The sequence below is a fragment of the Lonchura striata genome, chromosome 3 (genome assembly GCF_050655825.1).
Source record: "Lonchura striata isolate lonStrDom1 chromosome 3, ASM5065582v1, whole genome shotgun sequence".
NCBI lineage: Eukaryota > Metazoa > Chordata > Aves > Passeriformes > Estrildidae > Lonchura > Lonchura striata.
The window spans coordinates 93,975,880-93,995,803 of NC_140705.1; the positions used below are offsets into that span (position 1 = coordinate 93,975,880).

Consider the following 19,924-nt stretch of genomic DNA (forward strand, 5'->3'; position numbering starts at 1 on the left):
AACACCACCATGCCAACTAAATCATAGCTCTGAGTGCCACATCCAGTCCTTTCTTGAATGCTTCCAGAGATGGTGACTATCATACTGCTGGGAGCAGGCAGCCTTTCAGTGGAGAAATCCTTCCTGACGTCCAACTTGAATCTCCCCTTGTGCAGCTACAGGCCATCTCCTCTTGCCCTGTCACTGGTTGCCTGAGAGAAGAGACTGACCCCCACCTGGCTACAACCTCTGTTCAGTTGTAGGGAGCAATAATATCTTTTTTATATTCTGGCTCCCAAAACTGCCCCCAGCACTTGAGGTGAGGCTGCCCCAGTGCACAGCAGAGGGGACAATCCCTTCCCTTGCTCAGCTGATGCTGTGCCTGATGCCCCCCAGGACAGGACTGTCCCTCCTGGCTGCCAGGGCACTGCTGACCCGTGTTCAACTTGGCCAGGATCCCCAGTCCCTTTCTGTAATTTCCAGCACCTCATTTCCAGTCTGTCTGTATATTCAGGGTTATCCTGTACCTGATACAGAATTTGGAATTTGCCCTTGTTAAACTTGAGCTTGATCTAAACTAGGAGTCACCAAAGCCCTCTGACACACTGCAGCTATGGAACTGCAGTGGTCTTTATGGAGGTGTTTGAGTTCATGTGAATAGATGATTCTGCAGACGTAATTCTGCTGCATAATGCTTTAATCAGTTCTTTGCTGGTGTAAATGCAGAAACCTTTCATTTCTGCTGAATTTGATTCTATCGTCTTGTTTTTGCAATAAGTATAGCAGAAAGGTTCATCTGGTGATTCCCACTGCTGAGCTGTATTTTGTTTAGGACTTTCAAAAGCACTTTAAATGGCTTAGGAGTACAAGTTCCATTAATAGCCATTTAAGCATTTTTGGAAACTTCTTCTCATCATTCAGTCCATAATTCTCCCAGAGGAATGACTCAGGTAATGTTTGCTATAAAAAGCTCCCTGAATCTGAGCTGAGGATGGTTTAACAAGTGGGGGTTTATTTAAAGCATTCTTTGGACTTTGCTGCTCCATGCTGATCAACGCTGCTGGTGGTGCAGATAAATACATTGTGCAAATGAGCAAATACGAGCCTCATCAAAGCCTACCGAAGGCCATCAAAAATCTCCCACTGTGAACAATGTTCACTCAGATTCACAACAAATAAATACAGGAAAAAAACAGATTGTACCACTGATTGCCCTTTATTTTTGCAGTTGAATAATTGCATTATTTCAGGGTTAATTATTTTGTTTCCCAGCTCACTAACACATGTGTGGACACATGCTCACTCCTCTCACCAATTGTCCCCTTTCTCGAGTGGAAAGAGTTCTTATTATCTCAGTGTATTGCAAGGCCCCTCTTTGAGGAGATGGAGGTTATTTGGGATCTTGATGCAGGTGGTTTGAAGCAATTTATAGAACTTAAAGTCACAGCTAGATCCCAAACCAAAACTTACCTCAAGCCCCACTCCTTGTGCCTGCAGACCCCTCCTGTGGGAGCTGTTCCACACAAGCTTCAGATTAGCTCTTCAGTCATCATATTCCTCTCTGTGCAAGCTCAGACACAAATTGTCCTTCCCAGTTCAAGACAGAAAAGAACTCCACTGGTCCCACTCCACCTTTTCCCATCCCCTGGCATGTTGGTCCCTCTTGAAACACAGCCTGGTATTTCCTTGCAGATGCAACTCCACACAGATGCCTTTTTAATAATACGTAGATAGTATGTGCAGGAATTGCTAGGTGGGGTAAAACACTTGATTTCTTTAAATTCTCCAGCTCAGCTGAGTTTTATTCAAGTGCAGTGCTGCAGTTTAGGTATCTGTTGAGAGGCATCTTCACGATATATCGTTTTTGTTTTCCCTTAAATCAGGCTCTAAATCTAAATAAATAAATATGTAGCAGTAAATGCTCCGTGGTATATTTGGTAAGATTAACAGTCTTCCAGTGGCATAACAGCTCATGATACTCCTTGCTATTTATGTTCCTGCTGAGAGAAGAGGAAAAGCAGCTAGTTCACTGAACAAATTATGAAGTATGTGGGTTAATGAAGTGCCTGTCATAAAGCTGATTGTTGCTTCTTCACATCCTCTCTCTTTCTGCTAAATACTACAAAGCTTGGATGACTGAACTTTCCTCTTTGTTTTTCAATACACACCCATATTCAGAAGGAAAAACAAAAAAACCAAATTTTTAAAAATCTAGTTGAATGTTTATTTTTTACCAGTTCAAGTACACACTGTGAAAAAGTTAAGGTATGGAGGTAATAAAACTGCTTATTGAGGCATATAAACCCTCAAAGTTTTCAATTCCATTTCTGCAAACAAGGTATTTTTAAGCTTGGATTACTGCAGATTTTCATGATGCTTTATTCTTATAACCTCTGTGTCTTCTTGAGACAATTTTGCCTTATATTCATATAAACAAGAGGCAAGAGATCAAATACACTTTTCTGCATATCCATGTTCACTGTTTTATGAATCTCCCTAAAGCCATACATTTGTTTAAGATATTATTAAGGTTGTTCTTATAGAAAAAAAAATGAACTTTTGATTCCATTTTCCCCCTTGCCCCATATTGTGTTTGGAGTTAGGACCTATGGTTATAGCTGAGCAATAAAACGAAATAAATCCTTAAAAATAATCAAGAAGAACCCCAAGAAGCAAAAATCCAGTTCATACCTATGATCCAATAATTGATTTGCAGAGAAGACAGGGATAGAGAGCATGAAGAGTGAGCACTGAAGACATATACTACCCCATGTTTAGGCAGCACTAAGACTCTGGTAAGATCTAATCAGGAAATGTGATTGCAGATGCAGTTTCTCTGTGTATTTTCCCTTCCATTTAAATACACTCCTACCCCAACTCTAAATATAACTTCTGAAAGAGGAAATGGCAGAAATGTTTTCCAGACATAATATGAACATGATTAATCAATATATATCTGCTTTGCCTTGGCTTAAATTTCCTTTGGAAAAGACATCAGATTATGCTGCATAAAAGGAAAAAGTGCAAAGGCACACTGAAGATCCTCTCTTTTTCCAAGTGTCCTGACTTGCACTTTGCAGACCGAGATGTGCAATTAAAAGATCTTCATGTTCTTACGAATCTCTGTGGGTTCTGTGATCGTATTTTTGGGAGCACTGCCATGTCCTTGCATCTTCTCTGGCATTGTAGATGTTGTCCCTGTTGTACAAAGGATGAACCAAAATGGAGATAGTAAAATGACTCTGGCAGCAGACAGCACTAGAAAGTATTAAGTTGGGAGTCTCCAAGCCCTGAGAGTCTCTTGCTTCTTTCTGTATCCTCTGCAAGAGTGAGACAAGCATTGGCAGATGCAGGCAAGTACTTCACATCCATCCTAGCTGTGTTTATTCTACAAGGTTTGAGGTTCAGTTGTATTTAATATTATACACCAGCCATTTGCTGCTCTGCAGAATCTGTAATGGGATGCTGGCAATCATATCCTGAAAGGTTTTTGTTGTTTGTTTAGGTATTTTTTAAAATGTATAATGTCATTATGTATTTTTTATTGTAATATGAAGCAGTGAGGTTATTTTAGGGGACAAGTGATGGCACTTTCCCCTGTCAGCCTCCTTCACTGGTGGCAACAAACCTGGAGAAACTCCCCAGTGAAAGACTCTGGCAACAGTCAAATAGTTGTTTCCAAGGATTACAATATTAAATTAAACACTGGTCCACCTCACCCTCAGAAAGGGTGCAAGAAGTAGCTGTAAAATGGAAAAGCTTCTTCAGGCACAGGGAGAGCAGTACAAAATCTCAGTAAATCTTTGGTGCTTCCCATCTCAATTCTCTTTTAGGTGCAATGCTCCAAAAGAGAGGTCCAGAAGTGAATTGTTTTGTCAAACATTTGAAATGCAGTGAATGGTTTTTATCCCCTTAACTGCTGTATGGCTCTACCCAGACTTGATTTATTCTCACGTATTGAATGTCTGAATTATCAGGCACTGGTCAAGTGCATAGGCCTTTTATGTTTTGCTGCATTTAATTGGAAATGTTGACAATATAATTTCTGTGGGTCATTTTGTTACATATGTAGCAAAATAAATATTTACCTGTGTCTCCCACCCTACAATTTAAAAAAAGCTGTTATCCGTTCACACTCCTGGAACTCCTGTTTTCTCAACAGCATATTTAAGGTGAGAGAATGAGTGCAAGCCACAGTAGATCCAGGCAGAACTGTGAATATATTATGGGTAGATGTAACCAAACCATTCTAGGTCATATGAGGAAAAGCAGTAATAAAACTGGGTTGCAGTGTTTTATGCAGCACCAGCTCCCAGCAGTTTTGCATCTGAGTGCCTTAGACATCCTTGAAAGTTTATCATCCCATCTTTACAGCTTTTGTTTGTAAGGGAAAGTGGCCCAACCTGTTATTTAGACAGGCCTCCAGCCTGAAAAATTTGGTGTAAACCCAGAGGTACTGACTTATTTGTTGTCCCACCCTATGGCGACCAGAGACCCCTGGCTGCAATGGGAATGAGTTCTTTATTTCCACAGTAAGGAGGAGGAAACCAAGTGAGATGAGTCTAGAGAAGGAAGGGATAACACATAGTTCAGTCTGTCATCTTTTCTTAGGATAGCCTAGCCCTGATTTTTGAAGTGTCTTTGTTTGTAGGGAAGGGAGACCTGCACTGTCTCCCATCCCCTTAGCCCTGAGTGCTGGTCAGGAGGAGGAAGGAACCATCAGTGATGTATCAACTTCTTATAGAGGCGCTAACTTCGAAAAATAAAAAATAAATCCACATAGTTCATTGTTAGAAATCTATTTCCCAGCAAGAAAAAGAAATATCCAGCCCATTTCTTCTTCCTGTAATTTTGTTTCCAGTAGAATGTGAAACCCTCAGTTTTGATTATTGCTGTTGGGAATCATATGTGCTGTGTTTTATTTGATCCAAGATCAGATGGAGCAGGTTGAGGCTGACCACAATAAACTTCCAAGCAGCTTAACCAGTGAAGCTGCAATCTTGGCTTTTCCCACAGTGGCTATACTGGCCAATGCCACTTACACATTTTTGTCACACATCAATAGGTATTTACAGCTGAAAAGCCTTTTTTAAAAAAAAAGAAAAAAATCAATAGCTTTTCTTGACTGCCTGAAGCTTTATGATTTGGCTCACTGGGTTGGTTAGAACTGTTTGCTGAAGCTCTTCTAGTGGTAGCAATAAGGTACGAAATACTTTTTTCTTCAGAAAATATCTATATTGAATTTTTTTCTATGTCTACATAATATAAAATGATTTTTTGTAGCCTGTGCAATTATTCAATATGTATTTCTGCATTATTTTCACTGTTTGAATTTGTTATTTTCCACTTATTTTCTTTTTAAAGCAAACCAAATTATTACCAACAATAATACCCATAAAGGGATTGTCTGAGGGGGCAGAAAGGCATTCTCCTTGGCAAATAAGTTTGGGGGATTTTTTGTGGGGCAGAAGGACAATATGTGGGTTGCAAGGTATATATATTATAAGGAATAAAGGCATGCTTTAATTTCATAATGTGATGCCACCGATTCATGGGAAACCTCTTCAGGACTGTGCTTGAGAAGATCTTACAACACCATAATGTGTTGTAATTGGAATCATTAATGTGTTTTCAATGATCTCTGAATGCCCTGTTGGCCTCTGCTAACCTGACCCTTCACATTACAATTCTCTTATACGTGGCTTTTTTCTCCAGGAGCAGGGCAGGTGTAGAGTGGGGTCACTCCTTTGTTGGGCTGTGTCCCAGAAAGGGGAGCTAAAGAAGCTGGAAAACTTCAGCTTGTCCAGGAAAACTTGGGTGGGAGGGAAGAAGGGGGAGGGAAAGCTGGAAATTGTATAGAAACTTCCATTAAGCAGATATATTTCTTCTTTTGGAATGGTTGTGGAAGACAGTGGTAGGAATTGCCTGATGGGAAGGCCTGCATTTACCAGAGTAAAAAGTATCCCAATATTTCACTCACTGGTGTGGAAAGTATCCCAGACCTCAATGACACAGTTTGGAATAAGAGTAGAGTGATTCCTAGACCTGGTCTAAATCCCTCTAAGTTGAGGACTACCCAACGATAGCTTTTCTGTTTGTTTTTATGGCTGTAAACATGATGCAAAAAGGTTTCACAAGTGATTGGAATCTAGTTCATACTATGGATTTATAACATACAGATTATAAATTGTCAGGAAAGACATGCTGAAGTTATAAATCATAAACTACATCTGCAAGGCTAAAGGCTGCTTCTGCTGTGCTGCTCCCCACACTTTTTGTTTGCTTTTATATTGAAACAAACTTTACACCCGTTGTCCAACAGGTACAGGAACAACAAATGAGTTGGATCCTGGGATCATAGTTTTCCTCCATGTCTTAGGTTCCTTTATTAAAAAACCTATGACTGCATTAAGTGCTTCATTGTTGGCTATGTATTTTTTTCCTCTTTAGCTTATTTTTTGTCTAAAGCTTTGAAAACAAGTGTCTCTAATGGATCATAGGCCATCTCCATGTGAGCCACATCCTGAGGCTTCATATTGAGTTTCATTACTTTCTAAGACTAAATAAATTTTCACATCTATTTTTTCCTATTTTTATCTGCCTCACTTAGTAAGAGTCAATCTGAAACCTTTCTTTACTCAATATCAATGCTAATAAGAACATAAAGGTAAATACAGGAAGCAGGGGCAGTTTTATAGTCTGAAACAGTGAATCTGTGATACCTTTCTAATGCAACAACTTTACCCATATGCCAGAGGGTTTTTTTTTTTTTTTTTTTTTTAATAGGAAAATTGTCTTTTGAAATAATTGTTATGAGGGTAACAAGAAGGAACAGAAGCTAGCTACCATCCCTTGGAGTATACATAGGTATAGATAAATACCTGCAACAGCTCAAGATTTACTGTGTGTCTGAGTACTTCTCTGTCTGGGAATGCATCTTGCTCTTTCACTGGGATCAGCACATCAGCCAGGAGTTTAAGGGGCTGACAACTGCCCCAGTTCCACTAGCAGTGCAACCTCTGCAAGAATTGCCTCAGCAGGATAACAGGAGAAAAAAGCAGGAATCATTAATTTTAATTACTTATGACACTTGGATCTTCCTCAGAACAGATACACTCGTTTCAGAAGGTAACATTTTAATTTATTTTTCCCTTAAAAAATAAAAATATAATTGAACAGTGTGAATTGAGCTGCAAATCAATTGTTCTGTAGAAAGAAATGTGTTCACACAGAAACTGAAGAATGAATTAAGCTGTCTTCCTCAGAACTTGACCTTCTCCTTGATAAGTAATTAATCAGGAATCTTCGTTCTTTCCCGACTGCATGGAGAGCGGGCACAAGGAGGGACTGTTTCACCTCATCACTCCTCTACATACATCTCCATACATCAAATATAGAGATATACGACCATTCATGGAGGTATCTGCAGGTCCTGATGGGTTTATGTTGGTAAGAACGGGAGGAAAAGGTTTTGTCAGCACCTACCTTTCTGCTTTAAGGTTAGTGTTTGATGAGTGTGGGATGCAGCACAGAAAATAATCATAATTAGAGTTGTCCAGGCATTAAAGTAAGTCCTGCTGTAAAATAAGAATCAGAGCTTTGTGATGGAGCAGCTCTGGTGGATTCCTCACTTGTGTTGTGTTCTGTAAGATGAAGTTTGAGTTTCCTCATAGCAGGATGGGCATAGCACTTGCACAGTGCTCTGCCAGGAGTGAGAGAGGAAATGGGAAAATTGATAACTGGGGAGATCTGTCATTCACGTATGACCTTTGCACTGGCAGAGTCAAGAAACCTGTTAGCAATTGCACTGGCAAAGCAGAAGTGGCAAAAACCTAGAGCTTTACTGCAGGCAAAAAAATGTGTGCCTGATGTCCTCTAATGGCGTTACTGCTTAATGAGACTGTTGGTGGGTAAAGAACAATTTGGAAAAAATAAGAGAAGGAAAAGAAATAGGGTTTTCTTTTTATAGCCTTTGTTATCTCATTTAGCACAGAAGAATGTCAGAAAGGCAGTATGTGTGCACAGCCATGCACACACACCTGACTTGCCTGGTGCTCTACTAAAGCCAATTTGAGTCTAATGTGTTTGAATAAATTGCTCGAGTGGTTTGCTCACCCATGTGGAAACCTCACCTCTGTGACACTGGCAAAGTCAGCAAGACATTGGGTTATCTGGTACAGATCACAAGATATTTCAAACATAAGCTTCCCATAAGGCTATTGAAGATGCAGATATTTTCCCCCTGCTATGCTTTTAGGAAGTCACATTTCCAATGGGTCTCAGTAGGTTTTTTGATGGGTTTTTTTTCCCCCTTTCGGAGATGCCCATTCTTTTCTCTGCCATCCTAATGTAGTTGCAAATGCTTATCTGACCAAATAGCAGTGAAATTATTATTTTTTCTTTTTCTTTTTCAAATAGTCCCTCACTATCATTAAAGCTGTGGAAATATGAAAAGGAAAATAGTTATATGTCTGGTTTCTACTAAGCTCTTTCTAGCAAAACCTTGATCTTAGTAAAGACAGAATTTAAAAAGAAACAAAAAATGGAAAGCACATAATTTGCATCAGCTGTCTTTCAAATATTTTACCATCACATCTCTTTCACAGTGAAATGTGTGAGAATAGCAGTATGAGGCAGAAGCTCTGGAAAAAGTGACAAGTAACTCTAATGAGAGATGCTCTGTTTTTAGCATGTTACTATTTCTAAAGCAGCCATGACTTCTGTGGAGTTCCTTCTGACTTCTAACTTTCTGAGGTAAATATCTGCCAAGTATAATAAAAACCAATAAACGAAGAAAGTAGCTGCAGTAAGGGAGGAAATCAGGAGCACACTACCAATGAGGTTAGAATGCTGCCCTAAAACATTGATTTCTGCCCCATTTCCAAAATGATGCTTTTCAGCAGTAATAAAAGCCTACTGTAAGTGAACAGTTTGTAGCTAAAAGGATGATGCTGTTCCCTTCCCGTTGCTGCTTGAAGATAATGATGCATTTTGCAGTGTTGGCTGTTAATGGCTATTGTTTTACATAAGCAAATACTTAGATATTGTTAGGGATTTTTTAAAATAGCATTGTGTTCATGAACACGAATATATTTGGACATCATTCAAGCCTGTTGAACAATTGCAGTAAGGACAGCAGCATTCATGAAAGTTTCCTGCTTCAGAAAGGCTCTCAGATCCTGACAGTTCAGAACTCTGTTATAGGCAAAGCTCCCTTTGGAGTTGGTCAAATTCAGTTTTGTTCTTTTTCTGATTTTCTTGAGGTCAGCTTTTCCAGTTTTCTGACAGATTTCTTCTTAAATACAATTAAGGAAGTTTTTGATTATTGAAGAGCATATTGTCAAAGCTGCTCATGCTACTTTGCTCTGCTTCGCCCCAGAGATTTCTCCCTTGTACCAGCTGTTCACAAACACAAATGATTTGTTGTACAGAACCCTTTCATTTGTAGCACTTCTCTTCCACAGGGTGGTGTTTTGTTTTGTAGGGTTTTTTTTTTTAAGATGCCAAAACAATGTCTTTCAAACCTTGGGGGTTGTTAGCAGCAAGAGCAGAGAACGTAGAGGTAGCTATGAGATTTTGCTTTCCCTTTCCAGCTCCCTGAGGGATTTCACAGTCCAGTCAACGAACATTGTTTGATCACTTCATGTGCTACATGTATTTGGTGTAAGGATTTTTACATGCTCTGTAGCATTAAGTGATCAAAAGAAGTGAGATCCTCTGTTGTAGCATTGATAATAGGCTACTCTGCACTGCATAGCACAGCACACCAGTAAATTGTCAAGTTGGTTTTGATTCTGAAAGATCTTCAAGATGAAGTAAGGTAAGATAAAGGAAACTACTACCATAGAGGGAAATATGCATGGCATTAAAGCTTGCCATAGGATGGCTCTACACTTGAGGATAAAAGGAAGAAAGCTGGCAACAGAAATTATAGGATGCACAGAAATTGAGACTACAGCCAGGATTTGCCTTTCTTCCAGAGAACTCAAGCCCTACCTGTGGCATATTGTATCTCTGCTGGCTGGGAACAGCACAGGTTATGTATCCTAGTGTGAGGACTTTTCCTTTCAGTTCTACATTTGTTTCACAGACTAGTAGTCGATTTGTGTGTGTGTGTGTGTGTTTTCTTTTGTTTGTTTTACTTTTGCTGATTGACTTTTCAGTTATAAATTACTTCAGATAAACAATTTCCTGAAGAATTTTCATGCTTTATTCATTTTACAGATAGGAGGCAAAAAATATTCATCTAAGTCCACTATTAAGATGCCCAGATGGACTGGATTTTTTTCCTTTTCCTTTCAGTTATCTTTCATGTAAATAAATCCATTTTAGCAGCCAAGATGAATTAGGAACATGTTAGTTCCAACTAACGTGACCCCAAAGAAAGAGAATATTTAGAAAACAATTCTGGGAATACATTTGCGTACAGGCAATCAGAACAATAAAGGAATACAAAGTGTGCATTTAAAAAGTCTTTAAAAAGGGCTTTTTCCCAGTGTTTGTGGTAGGAATCTGGAAATATTCAATACCCTGGTTAATATTAAAGGGGAGCTTATCAAAGGTGAATGACAGGTAGGTGTTCATTTTTCATTAAAGCTCAATAGGAGTTGGCTGTCCAATGCCATTATTGGTTTTTAATAATTCCTTACAGGCTTTTAGTATGAAAAGTCCTTTGTCCTAGATTCTCAAAAATAATTACTGGTGTTTCATGAGCATGTGTGTTGATCATATGGCTATGAATCATTTAGCATGAAAGCCTGCTTGAGAATTTGCTGATTCTTCACTTCTGGTCCCAGTTATATGTCCTACTCACTCTGACTTTGAATTTGTTTCAGACACACAAATTATCAGAAGAATTCTCTGAAACCTTTCTAAACACAGAAATCAATGCCCTTAAGCCAGGACAAGTTCCAGTGTGGATTAGATTATACTGACACCAGGGTGCTACTTGTTTGTTTTGCACCTTTGTATGACTGTATCAAGTTCCAGGAACTGTTTTAAAAACCTCTGTATAAAACCACTATTACAAACTGGAAATCAAGCCTGATTTTCAAATCTCATTGTGCCCATTCAGAAGCAATTTGTGAGTAGCTGGAGCTTCCAATGAGCATGGAATTCCTCAGGCTGGACATCCTGTGTTTAAGGTACTCAATATGTCTGCCCACATAGAAAATAAGTATACAGAGCAAAGCCAAGCCCTGTGAGCTACCTTGGCCAGTAGTTAAAACTTTGTTTCATTGAACTGTGCTCTGTTTGGTGAACAGCATCTCTTCAAACCATCTATAGCATCTCACCATGACTAAAAGCCCTGGGTGAGACACTGGCAAGGTCAAGGTATTTCTGTGAAACAGTCTATTTTGAAAGAAATACCACATGAAGAGCTGGCTACTTAAATTGTTCTTTACTGCATATTTTCTCAGAAAAACTTAATTTAGTGTACTGCAATAATGATGCTGAGTGGATAATATGATGCAGTATGTTGCTGCTATGGGCTCTACACCATATGTCTTTCATAACTACTGCATTTCAAGGGTTGGTTGTTCAGGTAATTGTACTGTCTCAGGAATTCATCATCAGGGTAACCTGAAATAATGCACCTAAAATACATAGCAGTGAGAATTGCAATATTTAAAACTAAACAGGAAGACTGAAGATTAAGAGTTGAAGTGTCAGAACTGTCGATTTATAAATATTTCTATATTTTCTGCTTGCTGAGCTTTATGTATAAATCAAATTGCTAGAACACTGTAAATCAGACTGTGAGGACAATTATTTTAAAGCAGAAAAGTGATTAAGTGATAACAGTCATTTTTTTCACAATAGTAAAGGGCAGTTGCTTCTTTCCCTGAAATGTTGGATCAGTGAGTGATTGCTCTCATGTTATCCTATTTCCAGAAATTTTGTTCTGTGGGTCACACAGATAGCACTTGTGGACATAAAAAATTGTTATATTGTTATGCCATGTGTTGCTCCTTTTACCTAGTGAGCCACTTAGGTGTCTCTTTTTCTAAGTGCAGCTCAGTTGTAAATTAGTGGAATGCTGAGTCCATACTTCATTTGCATCTTTTAAGGGTCATTGGTTTAAGGCTAGAAGAGGCTTAATTTTCATTGACCAATGTTCAAGAGAGCAGTAGCTCTGGTAGCATCTGTATATATTTGCATACATAATGTTGTTACAGTGACAGCGCTATTGCTTGTATTTTAACCAGGGACATCTGATGAACAATGAATTTTTATTATTTCTGTATCGATTTAGAAAGCCTGGATAACTTAATGGCATGAAATTGGGGTCATGTAAAGGTTTATTAAAGGGCCTTACAGAAATTCTGAGTAAAACAGTAGAGTGAAATATGATGCAAATTTTCCCTCCATGTCTCTTCTACAAAATTCATGGGACAATTAATTGAGTATCCTGAAACTAGAGGAGTTAAAAAAAAAAAAAATTGTTGCTGTATATTTATCATTATTGATCTGTTGTTCAACTGCTTTATACTGTCTCTGGAAGGATCTTGGCGTAGATGAAAAAGGTGTGTTTGTGCTTAGGTGAGCATGCACGGGTGCTGCAGGAAATACTGGTAATATTTCTGGATCTGAAGATATTTTTCCTCTGTGGATAATCTGAACAGAGGCATAGCACAGTGCTAGCCAGCATTTTGATGCCAGGATTGCATTTTCACCAGGCTGTGTATAAATGGGTAGTGTAGATCTGACCACTCTTCTCACAGGAATCCAAGGGCCACATTTGGATTCCAGCCACCACTCAAGCCCAGTGATGATTTAACATGATTTCCAGTTCTTCCTCTTGGTCTGCCAAAAGTATCTTGCAAAGGTTTGGGTTTTAAGCTTTTCTGTATAATTATCAGGACCAGTATCTTGGATTAAAAAGGAAAAGAGTTGCTTATTTTGTTTTGGTTTGGATTTTTTTTTTTTTTTGGGGGGGGGGGGTTTGTTTTATTTTTTTTTTCTCATAACCTAAGGTCTACAGAGATGTGAATTTGAGAATAAAGAAATATTGGGAAAATAAATGCTGCAAATAAATGGTGAGAACTTGCAAGAAAGACCTCTGGGAATAGTTTAGTGTCCTCACCAGGGAACCAGAAAAAGGGGAAGTTTGGTTTGTTTGTTTTGTTTTCTTTGCTTTTCCACACTAGCTACACATTACCAACTTTTAGGAAAAGAAAATAAAAAACAAAGAGTTTCCCACTTGTGAGATGCCAAAAGACTAAGTACCAGGTGGACACATCCTATCAGAAATCTTTGCTTCCTTGCTTGAAGTGCCAACCTCTGACTAGTAACTTGGCTTACCAGCAATCTGATAGAGGTTTCACACCCCTCCTGGATTTTCTGCACTGATGTGCTGGAAGCCCTTCTGAAATGCCTTTCTGAATTTATGAAAGGGCACAAAACCTGACTGTAAGTACTCAAGATGAGTTATGACAGGAGAATGTCTGTTTCTGTCGTGTCTTGACTTGCAGTTGACTAAGAAGGGGTTAATGGTTGGAAAAAATAGGTTGGATATTTGTCAATTCTCATAGAGAAAAGCAATAACAAAAAAAAAAAAAATACTGTTAGGTTAATGATGTAAAACCCAAGAGAATGAATTCAAAACTCAGTATTCAGAAAACTTTTATATTCAATGTAAGAGATGCCTTCATTCAAATAACTCTTACCAGATGATTTGTATCTTCTGTGTCTTTACCAGGAAGATTTCCTCTGGAATATAGCAGATGGTAATAAGAAATAATGATGGATTGTTAGACTAAAATATATATAGTTACTCCATTAATCTTGGCGTTCAAGTGTATCTTCTGTCTGTTGTATATCCCTCACCTTCTGAAGAAAGCAGTGCTATTTTAAAATATGCATCTCCTTAAAAGGTTGAGAAACCCAAACATAATTTTAATTATTTTGCACTGCTTTCTAGCATATAGAATATTAAGCTCTGATTACAATTGAGTGAAAATGTAATCAGTCTTAATAAAACTCAAGAAACTTACACTTCAACAAAATCAAAGTAAACTTTCAGTTAGTTCCAAGACTTTGTTACTGCATTCATCAGACAGTGGTGCCTCAGGGGCTGATGATATAAAATGCAAGCTGGCACGCTTGAATTTTTTCTTCTCAATTTGTCCACCTGTGGGAGTCCCAGTGTTATTGCTTTTCCTTGGAAGTGGTTAAAGGTTGTAAGTATTATGAGCTTAGGTTGTTTGCAGTCTATTCTAAAACTACTGTTGTGCCAAATTTACATCACTCATGTTTGACCAATTTCAGAGTTATTGCTACAGAGAGCAGCAAAGTGTTGCTCATGTTATAGGAAATATCAATAATATATATATATATTTTTAAATATGTGTGAGTGTGTATATATATATAAAATAGTAGCATTGGTTTTACTGCATTTTGGCAGATTGGTAACTCTGAACTAGAGTCCAACTGGGAACAAATTGCAATATCAGCTTCTGGCTTGATTTGCATTCCACTTTTCTTGCTTGGTTCTCAGATTCATCAGCATTCCTGGTGCCTCATCAGAAGTCTGTTAAGTATTTAGAGTACACAATTCATAAAACAGGCTTGAAAATATTCCACTGGAGTTGCTAGATTACAACAGTTGCTGCCAAAGCTTTTGAAGACAAAGCATTTTGAAGTGATTGGTTTGTACACGTGCACATGTACTCATCCCACACTATTGGAGCAATCAAAGCTCCCAACATTTCAGAGCACATTAGGAACATAGAATTGGAGCCATCTCACAGTTGTATCCAACTGCTTTGAAGCCATTAACATATTTATCCTGGCCTCAGAAACAGGACAGCTACATGGCCAAAACACCTCCAAACCAAAAGTTTGTTGTTTCTGGAGAGTTGCTGGCTGGGGCTCAGAGTGTCACAGGGTGTCTGTAGATGAATCCGAGGTCCCTGTGCTACGTTGGCCCAGAGAGCAGTGGTGATGTGGTGGATTTAGCATTATTCATACTACCTTCGGATCTGAGGTTCAAAATAATTTCTGTAGACACAATGTTTAAGCCACTTCTTCCATCCTCTCTTTTGGCCTTTCTTGGAAACTCTCCCACCCAGTATGACTCTGCTCTGTTATTGTGTCCTTAACAGTATGGAATAGATAAAGGCACAGTAGGAAAAGGATTTGGTTCCATTATTATGTTCTCTCACAACTGGGTGAGAATGAAAAAAAGAAAGCAGGTTGAGAACCATAAACAGTGCAGTGGGCTTCTATGGGCTGTGAGCACAGAGCTGATTTTTACCAGGGGAGCTCTGAAATTATCATCTTTTCTTGTGGGAATGTAAGCTTGTACTGTTTTGGTCATTGGCAGGGATAGCACAATTCAACAGGAGTGCTGACTTACTGTAGTATTTAGTGATGCACAGACATTTCTGTAGTGCCCATCAGCAGGATGCTGAAGAGAGAACCTCTCACTCAGCATTTGTCTGAGGCTGACAGGAAGGATGATTTCTAAGATTATTTTGAATGAACAAGTGATAAAGGAAAATTTCTACCACTTTACTATGCAACTGAGGCTGGCAAAGTGAAAATAGTAATTTAATAGGCTTCAGTTTCATCAGTATCTTTCCTTTCTGCACTACTATATTGCTCAAAAAAAAAAAAAAAAAAGGGGAAATATAAAAAACAGCTCTTTCTAAAAGGTTACAGGCCAACTAAATTAAGCATAAGAAGGCTGAGGGCTGAGATCAAATTATCTCAACTGGTTCTTTTATGTCAGCTGATCCACAATAATTCTGTGTGCACATGGTCTTAACCTAAGACAGATGAAAAATAATGTGACAAAGACAAATGAAAATAATGTTACCTTGAAATGAGGGAGGTGTGCAGTGAGTCAAATTCCTGCATGATAATGCAATGGTTTAGGAAACCCCCTATCTACATATAAAGGTGCTTATTGAAGCACCATGTTTAGTTTTGTGGTTCTAAAGGGCTGTGCACAATGGGGTTGCAATTCATATAATGTTTGATGTGATGTCCAGAAGTCAAACTTAAATATGGATATAATAATCAGGCAGTCTTCAACTTGAAACACCGATTTGCTTCCTTGTTTTATGGAGCTGTTACAGAGATGGCCACTGGTGCTGGAGAAGTGTGTAAAAAATTAAATGTAAACTTTAAAAATTGGGTTTTTTTGTGGTTTCAGATACACAAATACATTATATAAAAAAAAAAAAGACAAAAGAATCACTGTAATATGTTACCAGCTTTTAGGGTGATTATTTGCTCTTGCAGATGCATGCTTGGTGCCTGTGCATAGTATTTCTGTACAAAAGTAGAGAAATCAGGAAAACTTGGGGGTTTTTCACTAGAAGATATATATCTGTAAAGGAAGGCTGAAAGTGTGCTTTCAAGTCTACAAAGTATTCATTTCACTTACCAATACCTGGGCATTTGTATATGGTAACTTGGCTGCAGCTCCACGTGCTGTAACTTTGGAAAAATTGCTGATATATGTGATATGTATGCCATTTCTTCTTACCCCACCATTTATATTCACTTTAAAGCTGCTTTGTTTCCTTTGTAATTTTTTAAAATACCTAAAATAATATATGTATATACATATATATATAGCAAATAAGAAAACTGGTATAAAAAGTGTAGGTTATGAATAGTGTAATTATGAATCATGGTAAAATTAGTTGGCTCTATTGAATCCTCAGAGCCTTTGATTTCTTGAAAGTACTGAGAGAAGTTACATACACCATTTTCATTACATGCTGGTTTTATGCATTTCAAAAATTAGTAAAAGAGGAGATTGCTTTAAAGCAGGACAATGTTACATTTCTTTGTATATATTTCTGTGTAAAGAGAGTAAGCATATGAATGAAACAGGTGAAGCAAATAAGCTTCCATGGGAAAACAAAAATGGGAGAAATGTATTCTGAGTCTAGTTGAAGCAGCTGAAATTAAGAAGATGTACAGTTACCTTTCCAAGATAACTGGGAAATTGCTATGCAACTCACACCAGAGGCAAAAGACGATGAGCATGAATTGGATAAGGTGGATCCCTTATTGACACTCTATAGACATGGAAAAGTAGGACCAGCAAATGGAGAAATAATAAAACAATCCACAAGGAATAAAATACAGGGGTGTTTAGAACACTGTTTAGAACATTGTCAATCAACGGAGCCAACAAAAAATATTTTTCAGACTCATTCTGCGAATCTCATGAGGGAATGGTCCTTTAGTAGTTTCAGAAAAAGTCATGGCTGAGAAGCTGAGAGCATCAGGCCGGAATGTTGAAGAACTGCAGAGGTGTTCAGCAGCTGCTCAGCTGTGTAACTGCAGAATGCAAGCAGTGCTGGAAAACAAAGTCAGATGTTTAAAAAGAGAATAAAATGGAGTTGAGTTCTTTGCTTGGGGGACTTCCAGAGACAAGGAGCTGCAGAATACACTTACTTGCAGGAAGCAGTGCTAGGGTAGTAAGACAGAGAGCAGATACAAGAGCTCTGCTAGAAAGGTGAAACTGGTTCTGGAAGATTTGATGTGAATGACCAAGATGTAAAAAGTAAAATATTTCATTGTGTTTCATCTGATCATATAAAAACTTTGTGAACTTTTGTAACTTTAAAGAAGGATGTACAAGTTCCAGAAACATGACATTTCATGTAGAATTTCCAATTTTTATGAATAAGTCCCTAATCTCATACTGTGCAGTGCTTTTCTTTTTTTTTTTTCCCCTCAGTGTAATAAATACCTTTATTGAAGAGTAAAATTGATTTTATAGGAGGAAAAAAAAGTCAGAACCCTTAAGTTAACTTCAATAGATATTAAAAGACTTTATTAAAATGCAGGTATCCCATTAGAGTGAACATTTTAATAATTAAAAGTCAATAAAAATGAAAACATGCTGATATGACAATCATTTGGAAAATCTACTGCCTTGCTTCCAGGTATTGGTGTGCATGGGAAGTCCCCTTAGCCCCGAGAGCACTCAAACACAGAAGTTTATAGGCAAATCCCATATTAAAAAAAAAAAAAAAAAAAAAAAAAAACCAAAAACACAAAAAAAAACCCACAAAAAAAAAAAAAAGTCTCTGGCCTTAGTGAGAAAAGTACCACATCTCTGTGTCAGTAAATGCCTTTTCCTGCTTTCTGGCTCTGAACAGGGAAGTCCTCGTTAATCAGCCAGTGTGATCTTGGCTTAATGATTCAGATTCGCTACAATGTGATGCCAAAAATCTCTCCACGTAAAAAAAAAGATCTCTTCTTTGTTATAATTTTTGAAGGTTCTATGTATGAATGAGGTTTGAAAAATGAAAAGCAGGGCTGGAACTTAGCTTTCATGGCTAGAAAATTCCTCTATCTCCTCCAAGTGACACTGTAAGGCTTTCTATTTTGAAAGTCTAAAAGGAAAATTTTTGTTTAATCTTCAGGGAGGTGAGGGTGAGGACAAAGACAGAAGCCTTGAGCTTTCCTCCATCTTCCCCTGTCCTCATCTTGATCTGAATCTCTTGTAAAAGGAGAGAGCTCAATTTGGTGAAGTAACTCATTTGGAATATCAATTATCCTTCAAAAACATGTCCCAGACTTCCTAAGCTGTCAGGAGGTTTGTCACTGCCACACGTGAACCTTCAGAAGTTACATCTGAGGAGGGAAGATGTTGTTAGAAATCTTCCCCTGTATGACACACTGTCTCAATTCCTTCTAAAACAACTCCTAATTAGTTTTTTTTCTTCTTCCTCTTCTTTTTTTTTCCCCCCAAACCCTGCAGCACCAGGGAAAAATTGGAGTTAAATTTAATGTTGGGACGGATGACATCGCCATCGAAGAGATGAACGCCATCATTAATGATGGGAAGTACCACGTGGTTCGCTTCACGAGGAGTGGTGGCAATGCCACCCTACAGGTGGACAACTGGCCCGTCATCGAGCGTTACCCAGCAGGTAAGGCCTCACACAAACACCTGGCACTAAGAGGGTGGGGGGTGCCTGGAGTTTGCCTCCTTTTGCTCCTCTCCTAATGCAATACCAGCACCTTTGAAGTGTTTTAGTAGTTACAGAAGTAGTTAAAAGAATCCTGAGCGATACAGTTTATGATGATGGCATTTCCTAAGTGAGTTTAAAAGCCCAAATTCAAGTTGTTACAGCAAGTGGAAAAATGCAGTTATCAAGGCATGAAGTAGTAGGTTTGTTTCTTGCTATCATTTGTTTTTATTGCACTTTTTGTTTAGAGGGGGAAAAAAAAGGCTTTGACAAAAGCTACACAGTTTAAAGTGACTCACAAATCTATCCCCAAGTGATGGGGTGAAACATTTACTGAGGAAAAGGTTGTCTGTGTTCTTTGACTACAAGATTACAGCAATCTGAAGCTTATTAATTTAGCAGAAGTCTTCCAGCAGACACAAACCAAATGGCATCACAGTTATCAATTGTACAGCCAGCCACCCAAACTGAGGTGCCTTAACTCCAAATGCAAACTACAGGATATTATTTATGCACATGATGCTGGTAACTTGAAGAGGACCACTAGTATGATGGTAGAGCTGTCTTGAGCAGGCCCATATTTAATTTTATGCAAATGCTATGCACTGAGGATTACTATGCTGCTAATTTTATTCATTTTTAAAGGCAACAGGTTTTTTCAGATATGCAATCCCTTTCTTATTGAGTAGGACTACTGAGCCATTAATGGTAACTCATGCATCTGCAAGTTATCTCCTAACAGCTGCTATGTGTGTTTATATTAAGCAAAAGGCAGCAAATCTAGGGGTATAAATGAAGGCATATATGCAAACCAGAATGCCAATTGCGCAAATGACAGTTCTGACTTATCGGTTTAAAAGTAGAAAATTCTTCATTTTTGAGGGTGGAGTGCAGCAGGAGGGTCTGTTTCACTAGTAAGGAATACATAAGCCATTCCCTGGACTAATTATTAGCATTTAGGATGGAGATTTTTGTTATTGTTGTTTCCATTTCAGTTG

At 38.3% G+C, this 19,924-nt stretch overlaps 1 protein-coding gene across 20 annotated transcripts in view; it reads left to right on the plus strand.

The window, feature by feature from the left end:
• NRXN1 (neurexin 1) overlaps positions 1–19,924 on the plus strand; it is a 676,327-nt gene that overhangs the window by 538,275 nt on the left and 118,128 nt on the right. For all 20 annotated transcript variants that reach the window (XM_077781934.2, XM_085577079.1, XM_085577093.1 and 17 more), the window contains one exon: positions 18,716–18,887. In XM_077781934.2, the coding sequence (XP_077638060.1) occupies positions 18,716–18,887 (172 nt within the window). The remainder of the gene's footprint in view (positions 1–18,715; positions 18,888–19,924) is intronic.